Genomic DNA, 26,364 nt, shown 5'->3' on the forward strand with positions numbered 1-26,364 from the left:
TCTGACAAAGATCTTCTGGAGCTGAAATGACTGTCCTCCCGAAATCCATATACACCTTTTTGAAGCGAGGAATGACTCCAATGGGGAACAGCTGGTTCTCTCACCACTCCCCTCCCAAAGCCCCAACCCCCCTCGATTCCCATTGACCCAGTTTTGCTAAGGACCCTTGATGCTATAATATGTTAAATCCTGCCTTGATGTCAAGGGCAGTCACTCCCACCTCAAGTCTGGAATTCAGCTCACTTGTCTACGTTTGTAATGAGATTAGGTGGTGAGTGGCCCAGTTAGAACTCAAACTGGGCATCAGTGAGCAGATTATTTCTGAGTAAGTGCTGTTTGATAGCACTATTGGTGACTCCTTCCATCACTTTACTGATGAGGGAGACAACACTGATAGGGTGTTAATAGGCCAGGTTGAATTTATCCTGCCTTTTGTGGAAAGGGTGTAGGCAATGTTCCACATTTCCCCGAGTAGACACTTGTGTTGCTATTCTTGAAACAGCTTGGCTAAGGACACAGCTAATTCTGGTGCACACATATTCAGTCCTGTAATAATGATTCCCAGTATCTTCCAAAACGATAGACTAACTCGCTTGTTGTTTTCTACATTGTCATTTTTTTTTGACAGAATTTTCCAATTGTCTGGAACTCTTCTGTCAAATTTTGGAAGATTATAAACATTAACTCCTCCTGTAACCAAAGCGGATGTAATGATATTTGCACCTAGTGTTGGGAATGCTTGACACACAGCGGAGGCAAAGAAATAATATATAAACACACAGGTTTATAAGTTAAACTTTGTCAGATATTATTCTACATGTGATTTTATACATGATGGTTGTGACTTCAGAAAAGAGAAAAAAAAATCCAAGGTCCACATACCAGGAAAATATGGAAGCATTTCCCTATTGTGATATGCGAGAATATTTCAGTAGAGGTTGGCTTTGGAGTTGGAGAATAAACCTCTGTAACCTTTTCATTTGTCTTCCAGTTGCACAACTTAGAATATTAAAATGTTTATGCTTAGCATCAAAAGCATTTCAAATTTAAATTGGAAACAAACATATTTCAATACAAAAACTAAATTTTGCAGATGTTTATAACTTGAAGTAAGAATCAAAAACATTGGATATATTTGGATCTGTCCACAACTGTGGAGTAAAAAAACAAAGTTAACTTTTCAGATGATGACCTTCATAGGTTTAAAATTTCATCAACTTGAAATGATTAACTATGTTTTCTATCTCCATAGATACTGCTTGAACAGTTGAATAATTCAGCATTTGATGTTAATAAAACATGTAAAATGTTATTTTAATTCTGCATTTTAGATGTAATTTGAAGGTTCCTTTTATATTTTTGACAAAATTGTTTCTAATTTGTTATGTAACGTGTTTATTCTTTTTATTTCTCATGCTTGCCCTCACAGGAGGTTGAGGTTTGTATTTATCTTTCAGTTGTGCATTTGTAACTTGATTCACAATATTAAAAAATTATGATTTCACATACAGATTAATTATATTTCTAACTACTTGTTTTGTTTTCCAGGATGATTATTTCAGGAGCTGGAACACTGACAGACATTCGGATCCAGGTACCATATTGCAAATTCTCTTCAAGATCATCATTAACGTCAGATATCAATTTTAAGTTTTCAGTCTTAGAAAAGACATGCAACTTTTCAATATTCTTTTTAAAACAATAGGTTGGTAATAGAAGAAAAATAGTCAGTGAAATATGCAAGCATGGTTTATATCTAAATTATAACTGTTCTTTCAGAATCTCAACCATCTGTTTTTGACCTTCCTGTTAACACAATATTGTTACAGTTACTGAAGTGCTTATCCACTGACTTACCTACAGTGATGTGGAGCCAGTATGACCCTTACTGAGTCTCAACTGGCCATTTCCCTTTATGGTCATCATTCTAAACTCCATTTAATCCACAATTGCAGACCTGAATGGCCACAGTAGACAATTAAATCAGCCAGCCGTCAGAACTGGCTGGATGACATGAAGTGCTGTGGGATCAAATTTTTGGTATGCAAAGATATCCACTGGCTACCACCTCTTGATTGTAACCTGTTGTCTTAAACTCTTCTCCCTGACTTTTCCACCTTCCCTTCTGAAAAGAAGTGCAAAATAATCAGGGACTTAATTGCCACCAAGAGACTATCCAATCAGCTGCCTCTCTTTCAGTCAATCTTAATCTAAGGTTTTTCCTGCTTTAGCACTGAATGTGGACCTTTTTCAGTTTACTTTATTATCTGTCCATGTATCTGGTGAGTTCGCCTTGTCCATGAGACTCTCCATAATCTCCCTCAAAATGTTTTTCAACTAAACAGCTGACCACCCAACCTTCATTCATATCTCCAGTTTTAGTTGATACTTATAACTGTTCCATCTCCTGTAAATCTGCTCCATCTCCTGTAAATCTGCATCATTAAAACTCTTGGGTGAGATGAGGTGGGTCAGAGGATCTTTTGACTTCTTTACCTTTTGTAAACTGTGGTCTGATCCCCAACCTCCATTGCTTTCCAAATCCTTAAACGCATTTTCACCAGGACATGTGTTTCAATCCCTGTGTCATCCTGTCACAGTAACAAAACAACTCTTAATGAAGTCATGGATGACATCCGTTGTGATTACGGCAAATGCAAACTTCAAATTTATCCTTTCTCATCTTCCTGAAGTAGTTTTTTGCATAATTGGCGACAACCTCCACTCAAGATCTCTACAATCTATTTTTTCCTTCAGGTGGATGAGACTATACTCTTCTAGATGCATTTCTTAACTGTTCTTTAAGAACTAGAATATCACTTCCAGCAACTTCTCATACTACTCTTGGCATTTTATCTCTGGTCTCTATCTTTGACCCCCTTTTAATTCTCATTCCCAGGCTGCCCCATGATGATATCTGGAAACTAAATGTTCGTTTTCACATGCAATGTGATAACACATTTTTATGCATTATCACTAATCAACCAATTCAAGGATCTTTAAATTTCAAGCTTCTTGCTCACCATATTGTCTGGATGAACAAAAATGTTGATCATAGACATTGATTTTATTCCCTGTCACAATTTCAGTTGCCTAGCCACTGACTTCAATACTCAAAAGGCCAGTGTCCAAACACACTGTTCATAGCCTTTACGTCATTACTGAAATGAGTTTTTAATCATGCATCTGTATTGTCATTTAGACCTCTACCATGCTCTTGCCTCAGCTCATCTGTTCGTAAAACACTCATCCATACGTTTACAATACCCTCAACTACTCTAATGCAGTCTGGCTGGCCATCGGTGTTCTACCTTCCTTGAACTTAAGGTCTTCTAATATTCTAGTTCTTTCTCTTACCGAGTCATAGAACATAACAGCAGGAGTAGCCCATTTAGTTGCTCTAGATTATGGCTGATCCAATACCTCTGCATTATTCCTTCGCTGTCCCCAGGTTGCTTGATGCCAGTAGTATCTCGGAATCTATCAGTGTGTCCCTTGAACTTGTGAAATGACAGAATTTCCTCACCCTCTCAGATAGAGAATTTTGAAGATTCACCACCCTCTCTGTGAAGAAGTGCTCCTCATCTCAGCCTTCAGTGGTTTATCTTTCATTCTTAGTTTACGTCCCCTTTTTCTAGACCATACATCCATGGCACACGTACTTAGTGTCTAACTTGTCTACTCCTTTAAGAATTTTGTAGTTGTCTCTCATTCTTGTAAACCTCAGAAAATACAGGCCTAGACTCTATAATCATTCCGCATAGGACAGTTTGACCATCCGAAGAATCAGTTGGGTCTACCTCCATTCTACTCCCTCTGTAGCATGTATATTATTTGTTTGCCAAGGGGATCAGAACTGCCTACAACACTCCAAGTGCGGGCTCTCCAGTGTTCCATACAGGTGAAGCAAGCCTTCTTTACTTTTATACTGAAACCTCCTTGTAATCAAGGCTATCATACCATTGCCTTCTGAATTACTCACTGCATCTCCATGCTAGTTTCCAAATGCCTTCGGAACGAGAAGACTTTAGTCCCTTTGGAAATAAACACTTTCCAATTTCTTGACAATAAGAAATACTTTGCACTTATTCTTCTTAACAAAGTGGATAACCTCACACTTGACTATATGATATCCTATGTGTCATGCTCTTGCCCAGTCACTCAATCTGTCTAAACCCCTTTGAAGTGTCTTTGCATCCTTTTAACAATTCGTATCCCCACCAAGTTTTATACAATCATTGACGTAGATTGTGAACAGTGTCAAAAAGTGTGGCACTGAAAAAGCACAGCCAGTCAGGCAGCATTCGAGGAGGAGAGTCGACATTTGGAACTTAAGCTCTTCATTGTTTCTGATCAAGAGCTTATTCTGAAAGTCGACTCTTTTCCTTATCGGATGCAGCCTGATGGGCTGTATTTTTCCAGTGCTACACTTTTTGACCCTGATCTCTAACATCTGCAGTCCTCACTTTCTCTATATAGATTGTGAACAGCTGAGTCCAAGCTGACTGATACTTTGCTGAACCTCAGTGGTCATAGCCTGCCACTCTGATGCATTTATTCCTACTTTCTGCCTCTTGATCATTCCTCAATTCAACCTAGTATATTAGCCACAGTCTCATATGATTTAAATTTTGTTTACTAACCCCTATGTGTTTCAAACGTCTTCCACAAGCCTAAATACACCACATCTTCTAGTTCCCCACTATCAACTCTTTGTCAAACATGATTTCTCTTTATAAATCCATGTTCACTCTGTCTAATCAGACAACTAATTTCTAAATACCTAGTACAGTAATCCCATCTTTTATTTTACATGTCTGCTTTTTCCCTACTACTGACCAGACCTACAGGTCCGTAATTCCTTGTTTTCTCTCTCGCTCATTTTGTAAAGTGTATGTTTACATTTGCAACTTTTCAATGTGCAGGCATTGTTGCAGAATTAATAGAATTTTCAAAAATGATCATTGATGCATCTAGAACCCCTGTCGCCATTTCTATCAACCCGTACCATGAATGTTGTTGAGTATCAGGGATTTATCATTTTCAGTCCCATTAATTTCTCCAATATTACTTTTTGGATACTAATTTATTTCCGTTCCATACACTAACTAGACCCTTTGACCTTTATTATTACAGGGAAACCTGGATCTTTTCCTTTGTAAAGATGGAAGCAAATTACTTATTTAGCTTCTCTGCCATTTCTGTATTTTTGATTCTAAATTCTTCTGTTTCTGTCTGCAATATCTATATTTGCTAATCTGTTCCTTACTACCTACCCACAGAAGCATTCCTAATCCATTCTTTTGTTTATTTATTTATTATTATTTATTAAAGCTTTATTCTTTACTATCCATTACCTGTCCACTGTCAAATCTTTCAATGTGTTCTTTTAGTCCACAAAAGCCAGCTTCCTTATCATAACTTCATTATTGCCCTTGTTTAGATTTGAGACCCAATTTCAGATTGAACTACACTGTTTTCAGACATGAGGAAAATTCTATCATACTCTTGTCACTATTACCTGAAAATTCTTTTTCAGCAAGATTATCAATTAGCCCTTTCCCATTGTATAATACTAAATCTAAAATAGCCTGTGTAATGGTTGGTTCCTCAACAGTTTGGCATCAGAAGAGTAACTCAAATGTATTCCAGGATGTTTTCCTCCATAGCATTGGTGATGATCAGTCTATATGCAGATTGATGTCACCCATGATTAATGCATTCCCTTTGCTACTCCCACTTCTAACTTCCTGACTAATGCAATGACCTACGTTATTACAAGTAGACAATCCTTTATCCAAAATTCCGAAATCCAAAAAGCTCCAAAGTCCGAAGGTTGTTTTTGTGAAGTTTTTTTTTCTCATTAACGATGTTGTTTGGCGTGCAAACAGTTAACCCAAGTCGACATCCACTCGATGTGTGTCACTCTGATGCGGTGTGTGGGGGCTTGGCCCAGTACTGGCAGGCCTCAATTCTGTCTCAAGGCCTGTTTTATTTAGTGAGTGTGTTCCTCTGGTAAGATCTTTAAAAAAAAAATTCACCCTCAAACTGTCACTTATTCTAAAATTAGAAAAATTCCGAATTCCAAAATCCAGCTGGTCCTGAGCATTTCGAATAAAGGATTGTGCACCAGTATTACTGTGTGGTAGAAGGGCTTAAAGGTTACCAGTGTTTGTTGCTTCTCTTAGATGCGCAAAAACCAGTATCTTTATTTTTTATTCTTTTGGAATTCCCTCTTCGGTTCCCTTCGGCCTGACAATTTGCTGCACCTCTTAGTGAGGACTGCACATGTTGTAAAGTCAGAGTTGATAAAGTGTGGAGATGGAAAAAGCGCAGCAGGTCAAGCAGCATCAGAGGAGCAGGAGAGTTTACGATTCTGGTTGGGACCTTTCATCAGGACTGCTGCTGAAAGGGCCTGTTCTGAAAGGTCGAATCTCTTGCTGCTCCTCTTAGATCCTACTCACTCAAGTAGGCCCAACAGCGTGAACTCATGGCAGCATCAGAGGTGAGCTGGGATACCTGGCAGCTTCTGCATCATCATGGCAGTCCTAGTGCCCAATTGTAGCTGCTGCTGTGGAGTTGAGTTTAGGTTCCCAGCAGCATCCGCTTCCAGCCGATCCATGGAGGTGGCGGTAAAGGTGAGTTTGGGCTCAGTACGAGATCAGCAGTGGCTGCGTTGATGAGGTAGGCTCGAAGCAGCCTCGTGGTAGCAGTAGAGTTGAGTTTGGACTGGTACAGTACTTGGCAGCATCATTGGCATCTGTATTAGCGAGGTCCAGCAAGGAATCAAAGTGGTGAGAGCATTGGTGGAGGAGAGATGGCGCTGAAGAGTGGCAACTTTCATTCCAGTGGCATTGACGCAGCAATGAGGACTTCTGCCTAGCCATCAGGCCCCTGGCCCATGACAGGGCACTTAACAAGGAGGATTGCACAGTTGGACACTTACTTTATTTCTTCATTTTTCTGCCTTTATATTCTCTGTTTTGGTTTAATTTTCTGTGTTTTAAGCTAGTGCCAGAGAGTGACGAAATTGTATAACACCCTTCGGTGTATTTTATGACAAGGTACACATGACAATAAATCAAATTTAAAAGACAAACAGATTCTACAACCTATTCTTCTGATTGAAGGTCCTAACTCACCAGTCTTGTTCACTCTAAAACCATATAATGGCAATTAAATCATATCCCTTTACTTCCACTGGTACCACAAATCCATTATTCTTCTGAATGCTGCAAGTTCATAATTCTGCCTTTGTAACACAATTCCATAACTTGAGCTTTGTTGGTTCCGAGAATTTTTTCCTGCTGCTTTTCACATTCATTTTAGTGTTGTACTCCTTATCAGCATCTTTCTAGTTTTATTCAATCTGAGTTCCCTCTTGCAATCCTGTTGCCCTCATGAGCAGTAACAAACCTCACTGTCTGAACGTTAGTCCCTGTAATGCTATTCTTGGTGTACAGGTTGCACCTGCTCCAGCAGCAGACCCAGTGTCCTCAAAATCTAAAACCATGTCTCCTAAACCATTTTATCAATCGTGTTCATTCTTTCGATCTTCTATTTTTATACTCACTGGCACATAGTATTGTGAGCAGTGAAATGTACAGAATAGGAGTAGAAGTAGGCTATTTGGCACCTTGACCTTGCCGTACCATTCAGTGAGATCATGGCTGATCTATTTGTGTTTTAAATTCAGCATTTCCATCTACCTCTGATTCTTATTAGGCAAGGGAATCAAATTTACCAATGACTTCACCTCCACAATCTTCTGAGGCAAAGTTCCCACTTTGTACAATCCTCTGATGGAAAAGAAACATCTCCACCTTTGTGCTAAAATGGTGACACATACTTTCAAGTCATTGCCCCTAGTTCAAGATTGATCACAGGAGGACCGCATCTTTTCCATGCTCACCATGTCAAGAATGTTGGTGTCATAGAATTGTCTGTCACTTTGTTCATCAGTAAAGCGATGGAGAGGGTCATTGATAGTGCAATCAAGCAGCACTTGCTCAGTAATAACCTACTCATTGACACTCAGGTTGGGTTCTGCTAGTGCCACTTGACTTCTGACCTCTTTACGATCTTAGTTCAACCATGACAAAAGATTTGAATTCCACAGGAAAGTGGAGAGTGACTTCCCTTGACATCAAGGCTCCATTTGATCGACTGTGGCATAAAGGAGCCCTAGCAAAACCGGAGGCGATGGGAATCAAGGGGAAAACACTCAATTAATAGGAGTTTCTCCTCACACAAAGAATGGCAGTTTTAGTTGTTGTAAGTCAATCATCTCTGTTTCAGGAGCGCTCTACAGGAGCTCCTCAGGGGAATGTTCTAAACCCAGCCACCTTGGTCTATTTCATCAATGATCTTCCCTTCATTATAAGGTCAGAAGTGGATGTTTGCTGATGAGTTTACAATGTCCAGCACCATTTGTAACCCCTCAGAAACAGTCTGTGTCCAAATGCAACGAGGTCTTGACAATATCGTATTTGGGTTTGGGTTGACAAGTAGCAAGTTACATTAAGTAATACAAGATACGTGAAACCATACAAATGCTAAGCAATGATCATCTTCAATAGAGAATGTTACCTTACCCTTTGACATTCATTGGCAATACTATTTCTGAAACCCCTGCTATCAACATCCTGGGCCTGGGTTTACCATTAACCTGAACTGAAATAAGCCATATAAATGCTGATGCTAAAAGAGCAAGCCCCAGATGCAGAGTAACTGCACCTCCTGACACCCCAACGCATGCCTTTCATCTACAAGTCACGAGTTAGGAGTGTGATGGGTGCAGTTCCTATTCAAGAAGCTTGAAATCAGCCAGAACTAAGTAGCTTACTTATTTGGCACCACATGCTCAAACATTCACCCCTCCTCTCTATTACTCATGTACAGTAGCTGGAATATGTAACAATAAACTAAGCACTGCAGAAATTCACCAATGCTCCTTAGACAGCACCTTGCAAACTCACCCCTACAACCATTCAGAAGGACTAGGGCAACAGATGCTTGGGAACACTTTCAAATTCACCTCCAAGCCACTAGCCATCCTGACTTGGGAGTAGATCACTGTTTCATCAGTGTCACTCCGTAAAAATCATGAACTGCTTTCCTAATAGCTTTCTTCATGTATCTATACTGTAGTGGTTCAAGAAGATAGCTTAGCACCACCATAATGGCATTTAGGCAGGGGAATGTGTCAAAAAAAAATCCTCGTATCCAAAACGGAAAACTGGTTAGTGAATGGGATGGAATCAGGACTTGTGCATTAACTGCCTGTTCTTTCTGGACTGCCCAGTGTTAATGTGCATCGTGATCACTTTAATGTGTTACCCTGAGGTTGACTGATGCATCACTATGATCCAGGCTCTCCTTTATGCTGACCGTCTAGCTTGGAGTCCTTTCTTCTGCCCATTCCTTTGTCTTTGGTCATATTTTCTGGATCCTAGCTGAGCAACATGTCAACTTTAAAATATTAAGTTAAAAATCACACAACCCCAGGTTGTAGTCCAACAGGTTTAATTGGAAGCACTAGCTTTTGGAGCATCGCTCCTTCATCAGGTGGCCATCTGACAACCACCTGATGAAGGAGCAGTGCTCCGAAAGCTAGTGCTTCCAATTAAACCTGTTGGACTATAACCTAGTGTTGTGTGATTTTTAACTTTGTACACCTCAGTCCAAAACAGGCATCTTCAAATCAATTTTAAAATATGTGTTCTTACCTCTATATTGAGAATGTCTCTCCATTATCTTATCCCTTTCTATCCTTATCTCACCTTTTGATCTCTCTGCTCATAATCATGATACCATTGTCAACTTTACTTGCAGTGGCCAAAGCCCTGAGTTCTGGAAATACCTCTCTCAAATCTTTGTCTCTCTCTCTCTCTCTCTCACTACTTTTGTTTCAAATTCTTACTTAAACCTATTTTGATAATATCTGAAAATGTGTTGCTGGAAAAACACAGCAGGTCAGGCAGCATCCAAGGAGCAGGAGAATCGACATTTCGGCCATGAGCCCTTCTTCAGGAATGAAGAAGGGCTCATGCCAGAAACATCGATTCTCCTGCTCCTTGGATTCTGCCTGACCTGCTGCGCTTTTCCAGCAACACATTTTCAGCTCTGATCTCCAGCATCTGCAGTCCTCACTTTCTCCTATTTTGATAATATGTCTTAATATCTCCTTCCAGGGTTCAGTGTATATATTATGTATGGTGACACTTAGTGAAGTGCCTTGGAATGTTTTAATACATTGAATGCTCCTTCAATACAAGTTGTTGCAGCTACAAATGGCATAAGTTTTAAAAACAAACAAAAGGTGAATTTTACTGAAACGCTCAAGTATTTTGTCTTTGTTACACAGGTTGCAGATACATTTGATATTAATGTGTAAACTGGATGCTGCTAGAATTGATGTAGAGCATCAAGTGAAAAATGCCTGTTGTGAAAATTGATTTATAGTTACACCGTTATGGTTCAAATCAATAATCTACTACCCTAAAGCTAGAATTTGTGCCCTGTATCATTTGTGCAGATAGTTGTGTACATGTTAGAGTAAATGTTAATTTACACACGGAATGGACCAATCCTAATTAAATTCATTACAGTGTAACTCTTACATCCATGGACAATTTCAATTACTTTTCCCTAGAAAAATCACATTACAAAACACCACCTTGAAAATACCCTTTGTTCTTTTAACCATCTGCAGACCACCTAAGCTATATGTCAACACTTATTATCGAGGTCTACTGGAAAGCAGCAGTTGGTACACTTGTTTATAACCTCCCTATTTGTTTATATAAATTGACAGTGGGATGCATCATTTATCCAACAAAATCTGGTTTGAGAGCATGATTCTTTAGTTTCCATAAGCAACCTGAATCAAGACATCTTGAGTGAAATTTAGAACCTGGGTATTGAGGTAGTATGATGGAAGCTTTAATGTCCTTCTACTGATGTTTGTTGTGTTTCCATTGGTCTGCATGTTTGAAAGGTACTCATGCATGATCATTTTTGTACACGAGAATCCTATGACTTGGTGTTACAGATAGTTCTCCAATAACATCGTAGCCGCAGTCTCGTGCGACGCCGTGTTATAGAAAATTGTGCATTAGAAATAATGGGGCCTGTGGGAAAAACAGGGTTAGGGCGAGGCGCCGACAGTACCAGTAAAAATCAAAACAAAAATTGTAGTTAGCCTAACACACACGGTAGCTCATTCTTAGTAAATTTTGACCTGTTGTATAGTACGGTTTGGTACAATTCATCAGGTTCTTCAACTGATTACTCTCGATTGGCATCTATACCTGGCTGGCTGCATTACATTCTAGCCAAGCTCCTGATCCCATCCAGTGATAACACTGCACAACTCAGATCCCAGAATGGAATCTGCATTGACAGATCAATGGCTAAATTTTAATATCTTTCGCTAAGTGACAGTTTTGTCAAGTTTTTCTTTTTGAAGGGTTTCACATTGTGATGCTTGGGGATGTACATCACCTTATTTACAAAATCCACTTGATTTATTACCTACCCCACCCTTTGGTGCCCCTCTAGCACCATCATACCACGTGTCATTTCCAAAACAACTCTCCACTTCTGGATATTCCAGAATTGACCATCTTTGGAAAGGTGCACCCAGACAGAGCTGTCAGTCCGGAGCTGCCCTGCATGGTTCCTGACATCAGCCCTGGACATGGCAGACAATGGAAAATTTGTGCCTCTCTTTGTGGGCAGGGACATGGAGATGCTGCTGATGGGGATGGGGTGAGACAGAGGCAGCACGTCCTTTTCTCCCAGGCCATCTGAAGGAATGCACAGAATATAGGAAGAAGATCAATGACCACCTCCACTCTGCTAATGGAAGTGCCACCATCTTCTCGTTGATACCTTACACTCACCCTGTCTCTGTACTGTCCTCACCATTTCCTGCAACATCTTCCCCACTCTCAGTCATCCTTGCTAACATCTGACCCTGACTAACCCTGAATCTCTTCTTCACAGCCTACTCACCCCCTCAGAACATCTGCGCACACCCACCAAAAGTAAGTGTGCCATCCACCTTTCTCTCCCTCCAGTTTCTTGACTCTGACCACCCTGAGCAGCTGACTGACCATGTCCAAGCCCTTGTATTGTTTTTTTTTTGCAGGTGGTTTACCACAGTGATTAGTCACAAACAGATTCACATTAGTTTGCAAATATTCTTTAATAGCTAAGCCTATATTTTAAACAAAGAGAGAGAAAAAAGCTCTTAATAGAAACAACAAAGCCAAGTTTCAAACTACTTCTCAACATTGTCTTTTTACTGTTAGTCAATTCCAGTGAAATTTCAGAGGAGAAAGTGAGGTTAAAGAGATTAAAATTACTTACAGTGTGGAAACAGGCCCTTCAGCCCAACAAGTCCACACCAACCCACCAAAGCGCACCCACCCAGACCCATTCCCTTTGCACCGAACACTACACACAATTTAGCACGGCCAATTCACCTAACCTACACATTTTTGGACTGTGGGAGGAAACCGGAGCACCTGGAGAAAACCCACGCAGACACAGGGAGAATGTGCAAACTCTACACAGACAGTTGCCTGAGACAGGAATTGAACCCGGGTCTCTGGCGCTGTGAGGCAGCAGTGCTAACCACTGTGCTGCATGATAATTATCAACACTGATACTGATGCTGGATTAGAGTGGTGCTGGAAAAGCACAGCAGGTCAGGCAGCATCCGAAGAGCAGGAAAATCGATGCTTCAGGCAAAAGCCCTTCATCAGGACAAGCCTTGAAGAAGTTCTCCTCCTCTCTCCACATTGACATCGATGCTCCCGCCTCGGGTACACATTTTAAGAAGGAGAAAGTGAGGACTGCAGATGCTGGAGGCTCAGAGTCAAAAAGTGTGTGCTGGAAAAGCGCAGTGGACCAGGCAGCATCTGAGGAGCTGCGTGACCCGCTGTGCCTTTCCAGCATCAAACGTCTTGACTACAAAATTTAAAAAGCCAGTGTGTATTGACAGCAGTTTTGGGTCAGAGGGGAGTGCTTTTCATATCCCAATCCCCCCCACCCCGCAGCCTGTTGAGTGTTTTCCTGATAATATCAATCGGCTGGGTGTCTGTTCCAATCCTGCCTCAGGAAGGTACTGGGTCTGTGTCTGGATGGGAAGTAGCAGAATGCCAGGAGGATAAGGGGGTTGTAGTGTTGGGGTTGAGTGGAGGAGATGCAGATTGACACTGCCTGCCCTCCACCTCCTACTCTGCAGATGCTGGAGATCAGAGCTGAAAATGTGTTGCTGGATAAGCGCAGCAGGTCAGGCAGCATCTAGGGAACAGGAGAATCGACGTTTCGGGCGTTTGATTCCTGAAGAAGGGCTTATGCCCGAAACGTCGATTCTCCTGTTCCCTGGATGCTGCCTGACCTGCTGCGCTTCTCCAGTGACACATTTTCAGCTCCAGTGAAATTTCACCCTTATCTCAACTCTGAGTTTTTAAATTAACAAATTGCTCCCAGCTTCTTGTCCTCAGGCTGTACAGACATTTTCACAATGCTTTTCCAAGTCCACTAGCACAAACACTTCACAATACCCTTCATGAAGCTCTTAACGAGAAAATTCATGAGCTGATGGATCCATGATGCTGACACGGAGTCCAGTCCTCCGCACACAGCAACATCTAGTGCCAGGGATGGGAATCGCATAACAGGGAATAGGAGTTAATTCACAAATGACATTACAGACAAATTGCGTTTACTAAACACATGCTATAGGAGAACTACCTGTATTTCCATGTCACTCATCCCCCGAGAGCACCATGTGGCTATCAGCTTCCACATTTGGTCCATACAGACACATGTAATTAATTTGCTTGTCCGTCACTAAATAATTTTACAAGGATGTTGCCAAGGTTGGAGGATTTGAGTAATAAGGAAAGGCTGAACATGCTGGGACTGTTTTCCCTGGAATGTCAGAGGCTGAGAGGGGTGACCTTATTGAGGTTTACAAAATTGAGGGGTATGGATAGGATAAATAGACAAAGCCTTTTTCCCTGGGGTCAGGGAATCCAGAACTAGAGGGCGTAGGTTTAGGGTGAGAGGGGAACCTTTTCACGCATAGGGTGGTGTGTGTATGGAATGAGCTGCCAGAGGAAGGTGGAAGGAGGCTGGTACAATTGCAACATTTAAGAGGCAATTGGATGGGTATATGAATAGGAAGGGTTTGGAGGGATATGGGCCGGGTGCTGGCAGGTGGGACCAGATTGCGATGGGATATCTGGTCGGTATGGATGGTTTGGACCGAAGGATCTGTTTCCATGCTGTACATCTCTATGGCTCTATGAGCTGCCCAACTCCAGCATTGCTTTAAAGGGTATTGTGTGGCACTCTATGTGAAATTTTAGTGGGTTTTCTGTATCTTTGTGGGAGGGCGAGGCTTTCAGTGACCTATCCATGTATGGGCTACAGGAGCAAATTCTCAGGGTCAGCATGATAAGGAGATGGAACAGAGGATGTGAGGAGGGTAAGCTCGATTTGATCCACTATAGCAAGTTAGGCTCAGCCTTTTCCATGCTCCTTGACAGTTGCAGGAGGCTTTCTAGCAGACCAATCAATTCACCCAACATCTGTGTGTGAAAATTGCTGCTTACCTATATATCATCCCATTGAACTCCTGTTCAGAGTCATCCATATCTTTTCCCTGGTATGGCTGTAGCCTCCTTGTGTTTTGCGACATGGAGACTACCTTCTTCAGAGGACTCGAGAAACTCGTGTATTCTTTTCACTTGACAGCTCTGCTTTTTTCTCTTTGATTGGGAGCCCATCTGTTCTGCACAAATGAAGGAAAAATGTTGGTGGTTCTGTTGCACTGTTTGATGTGCTTGTTACTGCTGAAAGCTAGCAATGTGTATAAGCAGTGGGAGCTGAGTGTGAGATCTTTTTAGTGTGGGAGGTGAGCTTGAGTATCTTGATGTTGGATGAGAATTCTGAGTACCACTGTCTCTGACAGGTGAGTGATGTGAGTTTAGTGTTTAGAGTAATTGGTCAAGTGGAAGGGAAGAGATCATGTGATGGCAAATTCAGTGACATTGACTACTTGCATGAAGTTGTTCTACTACTTGTGGCTCTTCTGCCAGATTCTCCAGCCCAGACACTGGGAAGTAGTCTCTGTGACCACCTGTTCTAAATGTATTTGAGGGTCATCCCTGAGGACTTGCTGAAACCCAAGGTGCATAACCCTTGGATCACCACCTGTGCATGTTCATCTCTCGCATCTGCCACATCACCCCATCTGTGGCCCTGCGTTCCACTCTCTATTCTGATGTTGAAATGTTCTCGTTTGCAGTTGTAACATTAATATCCAGCAGAAGTCTTTTGTAATTTGCAGCTGTACAGAACATTGGTTCGGTGACTTTTTGGAATATTGTGTGCAATTCTGGTCTCCCACCTACTGGAAGGATGTTGTGAAACTTGAAAGGGTTCAGAAAAGATTCACAAGGATGTTACCAGGGTTGGAGGATTTGAGCTACAGGGAGAGGCTGAATAGATTGGGGCTGTTTTCCCTGGATCGTCGGAGGTTGAGGGGTGACCTCGTAGAGATTTATAAAATCATGGGGGCATGAAAATGGTAAATAGATAAGGTGTTTTCCCTGGGGTGAGAGAGTCCAGAATTAGAGGACATAATTTTTCCCCTCTCACCTTAAACTTTAAAGGAGACCTAAGGGGCAACCTTTTCATGCAGATGGTGATGCATGTATGAAATGAGCTGCCAGAGGAAGTGGTGAAGGCTGGTAAAATTACAGCATTTAAAAGGCATCTGGATGGGTATATGAATAGGAAGGGTTTAGGGGGATATGGGCCAAGTGCTGTCACATGGGGCTAGATTAGGTTAGGATATCTGGACGAGTTGGACCGAAGGATCTGATTCCATGCTGTATATCATGATGACTCTAATTCAGAGTATTCTGTTCAAGAAGGACGGACACCTTTGGGAACAGAAGTCTAGTTGTAATGTGTGCTATTAGCTAAGCACTGAGGCAGACAGCAGTGTGACCCGACTTGTCCCAATCAAGCAACAGGGGAGGCAGTATCAAATTTTCATGCCATCTGAGGGCAAACCTTGAATCATGATCCTGACGTCAAGAAATGATATGCACCAATTTTTAACACCGCATCTGACATTCCATGCAATCAAACAAATGATATAAGCTACATATATGGAGCACAGTCATATTTCTCTTTTTATAACTTGTGTTTATTACCTAATGTGCCAGCAGCTGTTTGCAAACAATCAAGGTGAATGATGACATATTACAGCAATTTACTCTCTTAGAAACATCATTTGTATGGTGTTATTGCCTTTTGGGTATGTCTTCCTTTTCACTTCATTTCATTTCACTTGGTTTCTTGTCAGTAGAAAGAAAATTTTGCTCCTGGATAGACAGTATGAACTTGATTTATGTTAAGTACTTCGAATATCAGCAAATTTGGTCAATAATTCAGCTAAATAAAGTTTTTCTAGGGTATAGTCTTAAATGTTGCTGAATGAAAGTGTTACTGAAACTTATTGTACTTGTATTCAAGTTTTCTTACTGGTAGAGTTCCTATAAATAAATTCTGAAAGAAGCTATTTGGAGAAAAAAAAATCAATTTTTGTGACTGGATTGCTTCAGTGCTAATGTTTTTGAAAGAAATCTCTGGAATAAATTGACCTTGTTGTAAATCTTTTGTTGAAAGAAGATACAGAAAATTGTTCTTGCAGAGAGCTGACACAGGTTTTGTGAGCCAGAAGCACATCTCATATCCAACATATGATTCAAACACACAATTGTCACGGTGCAGAAAGAGACCAACTGGTTCATTGTGAGCAGCTCTCAGCATTTTGACTTGGTGGCAATTTCCTGCTTGTTCCCAATAACCCTACACATATGCTTCAATTGAACCTGCCTCCACCACACCTCCAGGCAATGCATTTAATATCCTAAGTATTCACTGTGTGAAACATTCTTTCTTACCTTGCATGCTTCTTTTACAAGTGGAACAGTTTTTTTGTTTTTTTTTCTACACTGTTCAGAAATGTGTCAGATAAATAATGGTAGAAATCTAATCAGCCACTAGCCTGAAATGTCTCTGTGGTAATGTAGGAAACTGGACTGAGAGTTAAGGGTGCAGAGAGGATCATTGGTGGGGGTGGTACAGAATGCTGTTGAATGCTGAGGTGGTTTGTTGGTGATGGAGGAGTTGTATTTTCTAAACTCCTACTGACTGATAATTGACCTTACCCAGGACCTTAAGATTTGGAGATTGTCTTAATTTGTGAATTATGGGTGGCACAGCATTGAACTTTTAAAATTGCTGTGCTCATTTATCCTTTGGTATATCGCATTTTTCCATGGTCTGTTTTAGTTTGGTTCCTGATTGTGGGCACTTTATTTTTACCACTTGTGCTTGCTAGTCTTGAGTTTGTTCTGGATGTCAGAGGGAGATTGAATTTTCCTTCTTTCTGTTTCAGTCATCTTTGTTAATTTATTCCAAAACTAGATGGTGAAGTCAAAAACAGACAACAAACTTGTTACGTATTACTTTATTACTTTGCAGAATGTAAATTGACATTATATTGGCTTGTTTCCAGAGTACAAGTAGTCATTTTTTAATACTATTCTGTGTGTCAGCTGCCTGAATGCAGTCCAGGGCTCATTTCTGCCAATATTTCATCCTGACCTGCTTTCTGTGGTAGTTTTGTCAGTGTAGCTTGCCACTTTATTCTATTAGGGAGCAGGCACCCTAGTCTAGCCATAGCTGGAATGGGAATCGAACCTGCAGTGTTAGCATTATTCTTCACCACACGCTAGCCATCTAGCCAACAGTGATTTAGGTATGGTCATGAAATGAAAAGCATTCAGTTTACGACTAGAACCTTGTCTCATTAGACACCAAGTGGTTTTCCTTGCCCACACTAAACCAAGCAGGTTATGTATATCCATAACAGGAAAGAGAATGATTTAAGTAATCTACCAGATAGCTCTTCCAACATGATGAGAAATGGTAAGGACTCATCTTGCAACGACTCTGAATTCCTGACCAAAAAGAACTGTTCAATTGATTTATAAAGGCTAAGTATGAATTCAAGTAAGAAAGGTAAGAGCCTGTTGTATACACTGTGGAAGCTTAGTTGGCTGGGTGGCTACTTTGTGATGTAGTGATGCCAACAGCAAGGGTTCGGTTCTCACACCATCTGAAGTTATCATAAAGGACCACTCCTTCTCAACCTCTCCCTCACCTGAGAAGTGGTGACTCTCTGGTTAAACCACAACCAGTCATCCATTCTGATGAGAGAACTGCCCTGAAGTCTGGTGAGACAATGGCAACTATATCTTACCTTTTACAAAGTTAAAAATCACAAAACACCAGGTTATAGTCCAACAGGTTTAATTGGAAGCACACTAGCTTTCGGAGCGACGCTCCTTCATCAGGTGATTGTGGAGGGCTCGATTGTAACACAGAATTTATAGCAAAAATTTGCAGTGTGATGTAACTGAAATTATACATTGAAGAATTGATTGTCTGTTAAGCCTTTCATCTGTTAGAATACAGTGATAGTTTCACTTCTTTCATGTGTAAAAAAGTGAAACTATCACTGTATTCTAACAGATGAAAAGCTTAACAGACAATCAATTCTTCAATGTATAATTTCAGTTACATCACACTGCAAATTTTTGCTATAAATTCTGTGTTACGATCGAGCCCTCCACAATCACCTGATGAAGGAGCGTCGCTCCGAAAGCTAGTGTGCTTCCAATTAAACCTGTTGGACTATAACCTGGTGTTGTGTGATTTTTAACTTTGTACACCCCAGTCCAACACCGGCATCTCCGAATCATTACCTTTTACAGTGTCAGATGTCCCTTTTCACTTGATAGCTTCTGATTTATCACCACCACACCAAGTTAAAATCATCTGTATAGTGGCGATTGAGTGAAGTGAATAGTGGCAGTGATCTGAAGGATGGGAAACCGTGTGGAAGTAATTTAAAGCAGGTACTGCCAGGAATTTAAAAGAATCAAAGGTAAATTGGTTATGAGAATAGACAATAGATATGTGGGTAGCTGTAAAAGCTGGGAAATAGAAAGCTTTATTCACACTGCAATTATGCTTCTTTCATATTGTGTGACGACAGCCATTGTGAATTGACTAGATTAGATTCCCTACAGTGTCGAAACGGGCCCTTCGGCCCAACCAGTCCACACCGACCCTCCAAAGAGCAACCCACCCAGACCCATTCCCCTACATTTACCCCTGACTAATGCACCTAATACTAAGGGCAATTTAGCATGGCCAATTCACCTAACCTGCACATCTTTGGACTGTGGGAGGAAACCGGAGCACCTGGAGGAAACCCACGCAGACATGGGGAGAATGTGCAAACTCCACAAGACAGTCACCCGAGGCTGGAATCTAAACCGGGTCCCTGGCACTATGAAGTAGCCGTGCTAACCACTGAGCCACCGTGCTGCCCCTACAATAGAAACCCCTTGAGTAGAAACCCTTTGGGAAAAGGAGGTACTACAGTTTAAAAAAAAGTCTTATTTTTTGCTTGTTTCATTGAATTATGTTAGCATTGATAATTGATTTTTCTGGGTTAATTTATAAAATTAGAATTAATTGTAATCTTACAGAATATTTAGATGGAATTTGAAATGGCCAAATAGTTTCTGACAATTCATACAAATAACTATGCAAAACAATTTTATAGTTTTTGGTTTCCAGGATAAAAATCAGATGTGGATCACAGTAATTCCATCTTTCATTTATTTTATGTAAAGGCTGCATTTCGGGAAAGCAAATCTTCACAGGGCTTATACACTTAATGGTAAGGTGCTAGGGAGTGTTGCTGAACAAAGAGACCTTGGAGTACAGGTTCATAGCATAAAAGAAGGCATTTGGTATGCTTTCCTTTATTGGTCGGAGTATTGAGTACAGGAGTTGGGGGGTCATGTTGCGGCTGTACAGGACATTGGTGAGGCCACTGTTGGAATATTGTGTGCAATTCTGGTCTCCTTCCTATCAGAAGGATGTTGTGAAACTTGAAAGGGTTCAGAAAAGATTAAAAGGATGTAGCCAGGGTTGGAGGATTTGAGCTATAGGGAGAGGCTGAACAGGCTGGGGCTGTTTTCCCTGGAGTGTCGGAGGCTGAGGGGTGACCTCCTAGAGGTTTAAAAAATTATGAGGGGCATAGATAGGATAAATAGACAAAGTCTTTTCCCTGGGGTTGGGGAGTGCAGAACTAGAGGGCATAGGTTTAGGGTGAGAGGGGAAAGATATAAAAGAGACCTAAGGGGCAACTTTTTCATGCAGAGGGTGGTACGTGTATGGAATGAGCTGCCAGAGGAAGTGGTGGAGGCTAGTAAAATTGCAACATTTAAGAGGCATTTGGATGGGTATATGAATAGGAAAGGTTTGGAGGGATATGGGCCGGGTGCTGGCAGGTGGGACTAGATTGGGTTGGGATATCTGGTCAGCATGGACGGGTTGGACCGAAGGGTCTGTTTCCGTGCTGTACATCTCTATGACTCTGAGAGTGTTAAATGCTTCTATTTTCAAGGAAGGATTTTGATAGACCCCAAGTGTGGTCACTGTCTCTGGACTTTCTGATATGTTTCGGATGGTGTAACAATTAAGACAGCTCACCATCCCTGTGGATTTTGATTTTATTTATTACTGTCATATGTACCTAAGTACAGCGAAAAGTTTTTTTTAGTGTGCAGTGCAGGCAGATTACAACATACAAAGATCACAAGATGATTGAAACAAGTGAGGAATACAAAGATATGGCTGCAAAGCAGGTGCACAAAAAGCAAGATCAACATTTAATTTGTAATTTGAGAGGTCCATTCAGAGGTCTAATAACAGTGGAGAAGAAGCTGTTCGTGAATCTATTGGTATGTGTGTTTAAGTTTTTGCATCTTGTATCTGACAGAAGAGGTAATTATAATTGGGGTGGGAGGGGTGATGATTTTGGCTCTTTCCCAGGCATTAAGAAGTGTAAATGGAGTCTATGGTTGGAAAGTTGGCTTATGTGATAGTCTGGGCTGTGTTCACAACTTTCTGTAGTTTCTTACAGTACAGGGCAGAACAGTTGCCGTACCAGCTGTGATGTATCCAGATAAAATGCTTTCTGTGGTCCCTTTGTAAATGTTAGTGAGGGTCCTTTTGGACATTACATATTTTCTTAACCTCCTGAAGAAAAAGACATTGTGCTTCTTGGCCACCACATCAATATGGGTAGTGCATAACAGATTGTTGGTGAGCATCACTCCTCGAAACTTGACACTCTTGACCATCTCCATCTCAGCTCCATTGACATAGATAGCATGCCCTCCTTGTTTCTTAAAGTCAATGATCAGCTCTTTAGTTTTGGTGACATTGAGGAAGAGATTGCTATCTTTGCACCATGTCACCAAGTGCTCTATCTCTTCCCTCTCTTCTGTCTCATCATTGTTTGTATCTGAGGAGAAAGTGAGGTCTGCAGATGCTGGAGATCAGAGCTGAAAATGTGTTGCTGGAAAAGCGCAGCCCTGAAGAAGGGCTTATGCCCGAAACGTCGATTCTTCTGTTCCCTAGATGCTGCCTGACCTGCTGCACTTTTCCAGCAACACATTTTCAGCATTGTTTGTATCTGGCCTACAGTAAATTTTGAGATGGAGTTCAGACGAGATTTGGCCACGCATTCATGAGTGTTCATGCAATACAGTAGGGGGCTGAGTACGAATCCTTGCGGGTCACTGGTGTTGAAGATTGTTGTGGAAGAGGTGCTGTTCACTGATTATGGTCTATGAGCCAGGAAGTAGATGATCCAATTGCAGAGGGCAGAACAGAGACCCGGATCTCTGAGTTTAGAATTTGGTTTGGTTAGGATAATAGTCAAAATGTGTGGAGATGGAAAAGCACTGCAGTTCAGGCAGCATCTGAGGAACAGGTGAATCAATGTTTCTGCATAATAGTGTTGAAGTTTGAGCTGTAGTCAATAAGTAGAAATCTAGTTTCGGTATCCTTATTATCCAGCTAAGAATTTTGGGATCATAACAATGATTTCAGTTGGATACACTTTGGTATTAATGCTGAATTCATTTCCCCTTGCCACATTGTCTCAAGACTTAAGTTTTATTCATACTAATATGTAACAAGAGTGAATATAATGAAGGAGGAGGTCCACAATGGACCTGGCATTGGGAATTGAGCTTGGCCAAGTGATCAATGTTTCACTGTGGGAGCATTTTAGGAATAATGACTGTAATTCCATGTGTTTTCAGATACTTATGGATAAGGACCAGAGTGGACCTCAGATGGAAGTGTTAAACTGGGGGAAGGCCAACTATAACTGAATTAGGCAAGAATTGAAGAATGTGCATTGGGAGCGGCTGTTTGAGGGAAAATCTATATCTAACTTGAAAGTCATTTAAGGACCAGTTCATTAAAGTGCAGGACAGGCATGCTCCTGTGAAAATGAAGGACAGGGACGGCAGGATTTGGGAACCTTGGATGACAGGAAATTATCAGCTTAGTCAAAAAAAGGAAGCATTCCCAAGGTCTTGGCAACTAAAAACAGACAAAATCATTGAAGATTATAGAGAAGTAGGAAGGAGTTCAAGCAGAGCTTGGAGGACTAAAATGAGCCATAAATGTCCTTGCCAGCACTGTTAAGGAGAATCCCAACGCATTTTTTACATATGTTAGGCACAAGAGGGTAGCTAGGGAAGGAGTTGACCCACTTAAATTGGGGAGGTTATATGTACTCACTCATCCTTAGTGAGTACTTTACATTGGTATTCACAAGAGAGAGACGTGAGAGATGTTGAGGTTAGGGAAAAATGTATGAATACTGTGGGGCAGGTCAACATAATGAAGGAGAAAGTGTTGGGTTCTTGAAATGCATTAAGGTAGACCAGTCCCCAGGGTCAGATGTGATCCACCCCAGGATACTGTGGGAGGCAAGGGAGGAAATAGCTGGGCCCTCAACAGACATCTTTGCTTCACCTGTGGCCTCAGGCAAGGTTCCAGATGACTGGAAAGAGAAATAGAGATAATCGAGCTAATTATAAGCCAGTGAGCCTGATGTCAGTGGTGGGGAAGTTATCAAGTCATACAGCACGGGAATAGGTCCTTTGGTCCAACCAGTCCATGCTGACCATAATCCCAAACTAAGCTAATCCCACCTGTCTGTGCTTGGCCCATATCCCTCCAAGCCTTTCTTATTCATGTACTTATCCAAATTCTTTTTAAATATTGTAATGGTACCTACATCCACCACTTCCTCTGGAAGTTCATTTCACGAGTTTTGTTTTTGTTTTTGACTTTAAATGAATCAAAAATGAGTCAAACTAAAATGTTTATACTATTGAAATGTAATAACTATAAGAAATCTAGAAATAAGCCTGAAATCCCAGGAACAGCTGCAAGATTCATGCTACTCTCCATCCACCATTTTAGAACACTTCTAAACACTTCAGATGCCAATGTTTGTTGGAGAAGATGCTGTAACATAGAACTCCTACAGTGTGGAAGCAGGACATTTAGCCCATCAAGTCAAAACTGACCCTCTGAACAGCATCCCACCCAGAATCACCCACTAACCTATCCTTGCAACTATGCATTTTCCATGATAATCCACCCAACCTACACATCACTGAACACTATGGACAATTTTAGCATGGCCAATCCACCTAGCCTGCACGTCTTTGGACTGAGAGGAAACCAGAGCATTTGGGTGAAACCCAAACGCACAAGGGGTGAATGTGCAAACTCCACACAGACTGTCACCTGAATCCGGGTCCCTGGTGCTGTGAAGCAGCAATGCTAACCACTGAGCCACCATGCTGCTCCTGAGGGACAGGATTTCTTCACACTTGGAAGTGAATGGACTTGTCAGTGATAGGCAGCATGGGTTTGTGCAGGGAAGGTCATATCTCACCGACTTTATTGAGTTTTTTGAGGTGACAAAGACTGATGAGGGAAGGCCAGTGGATGTTGTCTACATGACCTTTAATAAGGCATTTGATAAGGTATCTCATGGCAGGCTGGACAGGAAATAGTCTCATGGGATCTGAGGTGTGCTGGCTAGATGACTACAGAACTGGGTGCTATTCAGAAAGGAGATCAGTAATGGGAGGTATTCTGTAGGGATCAGTGCTAGGAACTTTGTTGTTTGTAATACATTTTTATCCAGATCATTTATATATAAGTGGTCTGATTAAGTTTGCAGATGACATCAAAAGTTGTGGAGTTGTGGATAGTGAAGAGGATTCTCAAAGGATACAGTAGGATATAGATTGAAGATTTGGGCAGAGAAATAGCAGATGGAGTTTAATCAGGACAAATGCAAGGTGGTACATTTTGGAAGACTAAATTCAAGTGTGAATTATACAACAAATGACAGAACTCCTAGGAGCATTGAGGGATCTGTGTATACAGGTCCACCGATCCCTGCAAGTGGCAACACTGTTCAAGAAGGTATACAGCATGCTTGCCTTCATCAACCAGGGCACTAAATATAAAAAAGTTGGCAAGTTATGTTTTTGCTGTATACAACTTTACACAGGCCACATTTAGAATATTGCATGGAATTCTGGTCACCTGAAGGACGTTGATGCTTTGGAGAGTCTGTAGAGAATGCTTACCAGGATATTGCCTGGTCTGGAGGCTTTTAGTTATGAGGAGAGGTTAGGTAAACCCGGTTTGGAGTTAAGGTTGGTGGCTGAGGGACGGACCTTCTAGAAGTCTCCAAAATTGAGAGGCATGGAGAGGGTGGATAGTCAGACCTTTTTCCAGTATGGAAAGAGTGCACAGGTTTAAGGTGAGAGGGGGAAAGTTTAGGGGAGAAGTGTGGGGAAAGCTTTTCTCACAGAGGATGCCTGATGCTTGGAATGCATTGCCCGTGGAGGTGGTGGAAGCAGGCACATTAGCAACGTTTAGGGTGTAACTTGACAGACACATGAATGGAAGGCAAACAGAGGGATAGAAATCACAATAGGTAGCAGGCTTAAATAAGGATCCGGAATCAATGTAGGCTTGTTCCTGTACTCTATTGTATATATTGTATTGTATTCAATTGCAATTTAAACACGCTATTTGTTATACCCATGATTTTCACTGGAAGAACCTTCACTATTTTGGATTAGTCAAATAAGCAGACATCAGTCGTGGATAAACATCAGTCTTCAAATTCAACTAACCCTGTGCTTAACTGAGGTGGAGTAAGGTAGAATGGAAATACTGTTGAAGAAGGAAAGTAACAAAAGCTGAAATCCAGTACACACAATCCAGCAAAACTGGTTTAACTGCACAAAAAATGTAAGTACCTATTCTATATCACCACAACACCCTTTCCACCCCCTTCCCCCTTCAATTTATCTGAAAAAACTAATGTAGTTTCAACTACCTTTAAGCAATAAGCATATTTATTTGGTTTGTACAATCAATGATTACTGATCACTGATTCAGTGTAATTTGATTTGCATTGTTTATGAACAGTCTGATTAAGGAAGTCATGAGTTCAATTTTGGAAACTTGATTAGTAAACGAGTTTTGTACATAAAATGTTATCTATAGTTTGAAATGGTCAATATGTTATAGTTTGAATCTTCTCTATAGGAAAAATTTATACATTCTGTTAGGTGCCGCAGGGGAGAGAAATGCAAGCACATAGCATTTTATCTATTTTTTTTGAAGCAGCAGAAATTGGATTACTTGTCAATACTGTACGTCCTTAATTACTTGCACTTCCTTAAAATCTGAGGAACATTGTAGTTGGTTATCTGTGCCTGTTTAGAAGTAAATGTGTTTGCATGTTTGCACATGATCAGTTTACATACAATTGGCAAAATCTGTCTCATTGAAAGTCACTGTCATCTTTCTTTTGAATTCAGAGGAATATCATACAGGCTCTAACATAGATCTACTTCACTAGTTTGGCCCCAAAGTTGTGCAAGTGAAAATGACATCCTTGTCTGTTGTGCGTGTTGATTGATCAGAAAGAATCTGCTAACTTTATCCTTATTTTTCTTTCAATAATGCCTGATGTCCAATACATCTGTATTGTTTTATAAGTTTAAAATGCTCCGGAATAGTAGCAGTTGTTATGCTTTAGATGGAAGTTATTTTGTTAACAAACAACTAAATTTATGTCACTGATGTGAAGCAATATAGAGTTGTATGATCTGACAGCTCCTTAAATAACTGCACTAAATAAAAATATGACTGCTGTCAGACGATGTATTTTCAATTTATTTAAATTTAAAACAAAATTAGTAAATTCTAATTAAATTTGGGTATTGATATCATTAAGATGTTACAATATCAATTCATTAAGTCATTATATTTAATGAT

General features: G+C 40.9%; 1 protein-coding gene across 2 annotated transcripts in view; it reads left to right on the forward strand.

Moving 5' to 3' along the window:
- spock3 (SPARC (osteonectin), cwcv and kazal like domains proteoglycan 3) overlaps window positions 1-26,364 on the forward strand; it is a 560,650-nt gene that overhangs the window by 193,778 nt on the left and 340,508 nt on the right. For both annotated transcript variants that reach the window (XM_043698527.2, XM_043698526.2), the window contains exon 3: window positions 1,549-1,594. In XM_043698527.2, coding sequence (XP_043554462.2) covers window positions 1,549-1,594 — 46 coding nt within the window. The remainder of the gene's footprint in view (window positions 1-1,548; window positions 1,595-26,364) is intronic.

Source organism: Chiloscyllium plagiosum, unplaced genomic scaffold, assembly GCF_037043375.1.
Source record: "Chiloscyllium plagiosum isolate Xiang-an unplaced genomic scaffold, Cpla_swu_hap1 HiC_scaffold_1, whole genome shotgun sequence".
NCBI classification, from domain to species: Eukaryota; Metazoa; Chordata; class Chondrichthyes; order Orectolobiformes; family Hemiscylliidae; genus Chiloscyllium; species Chiloscyllium plagiosum.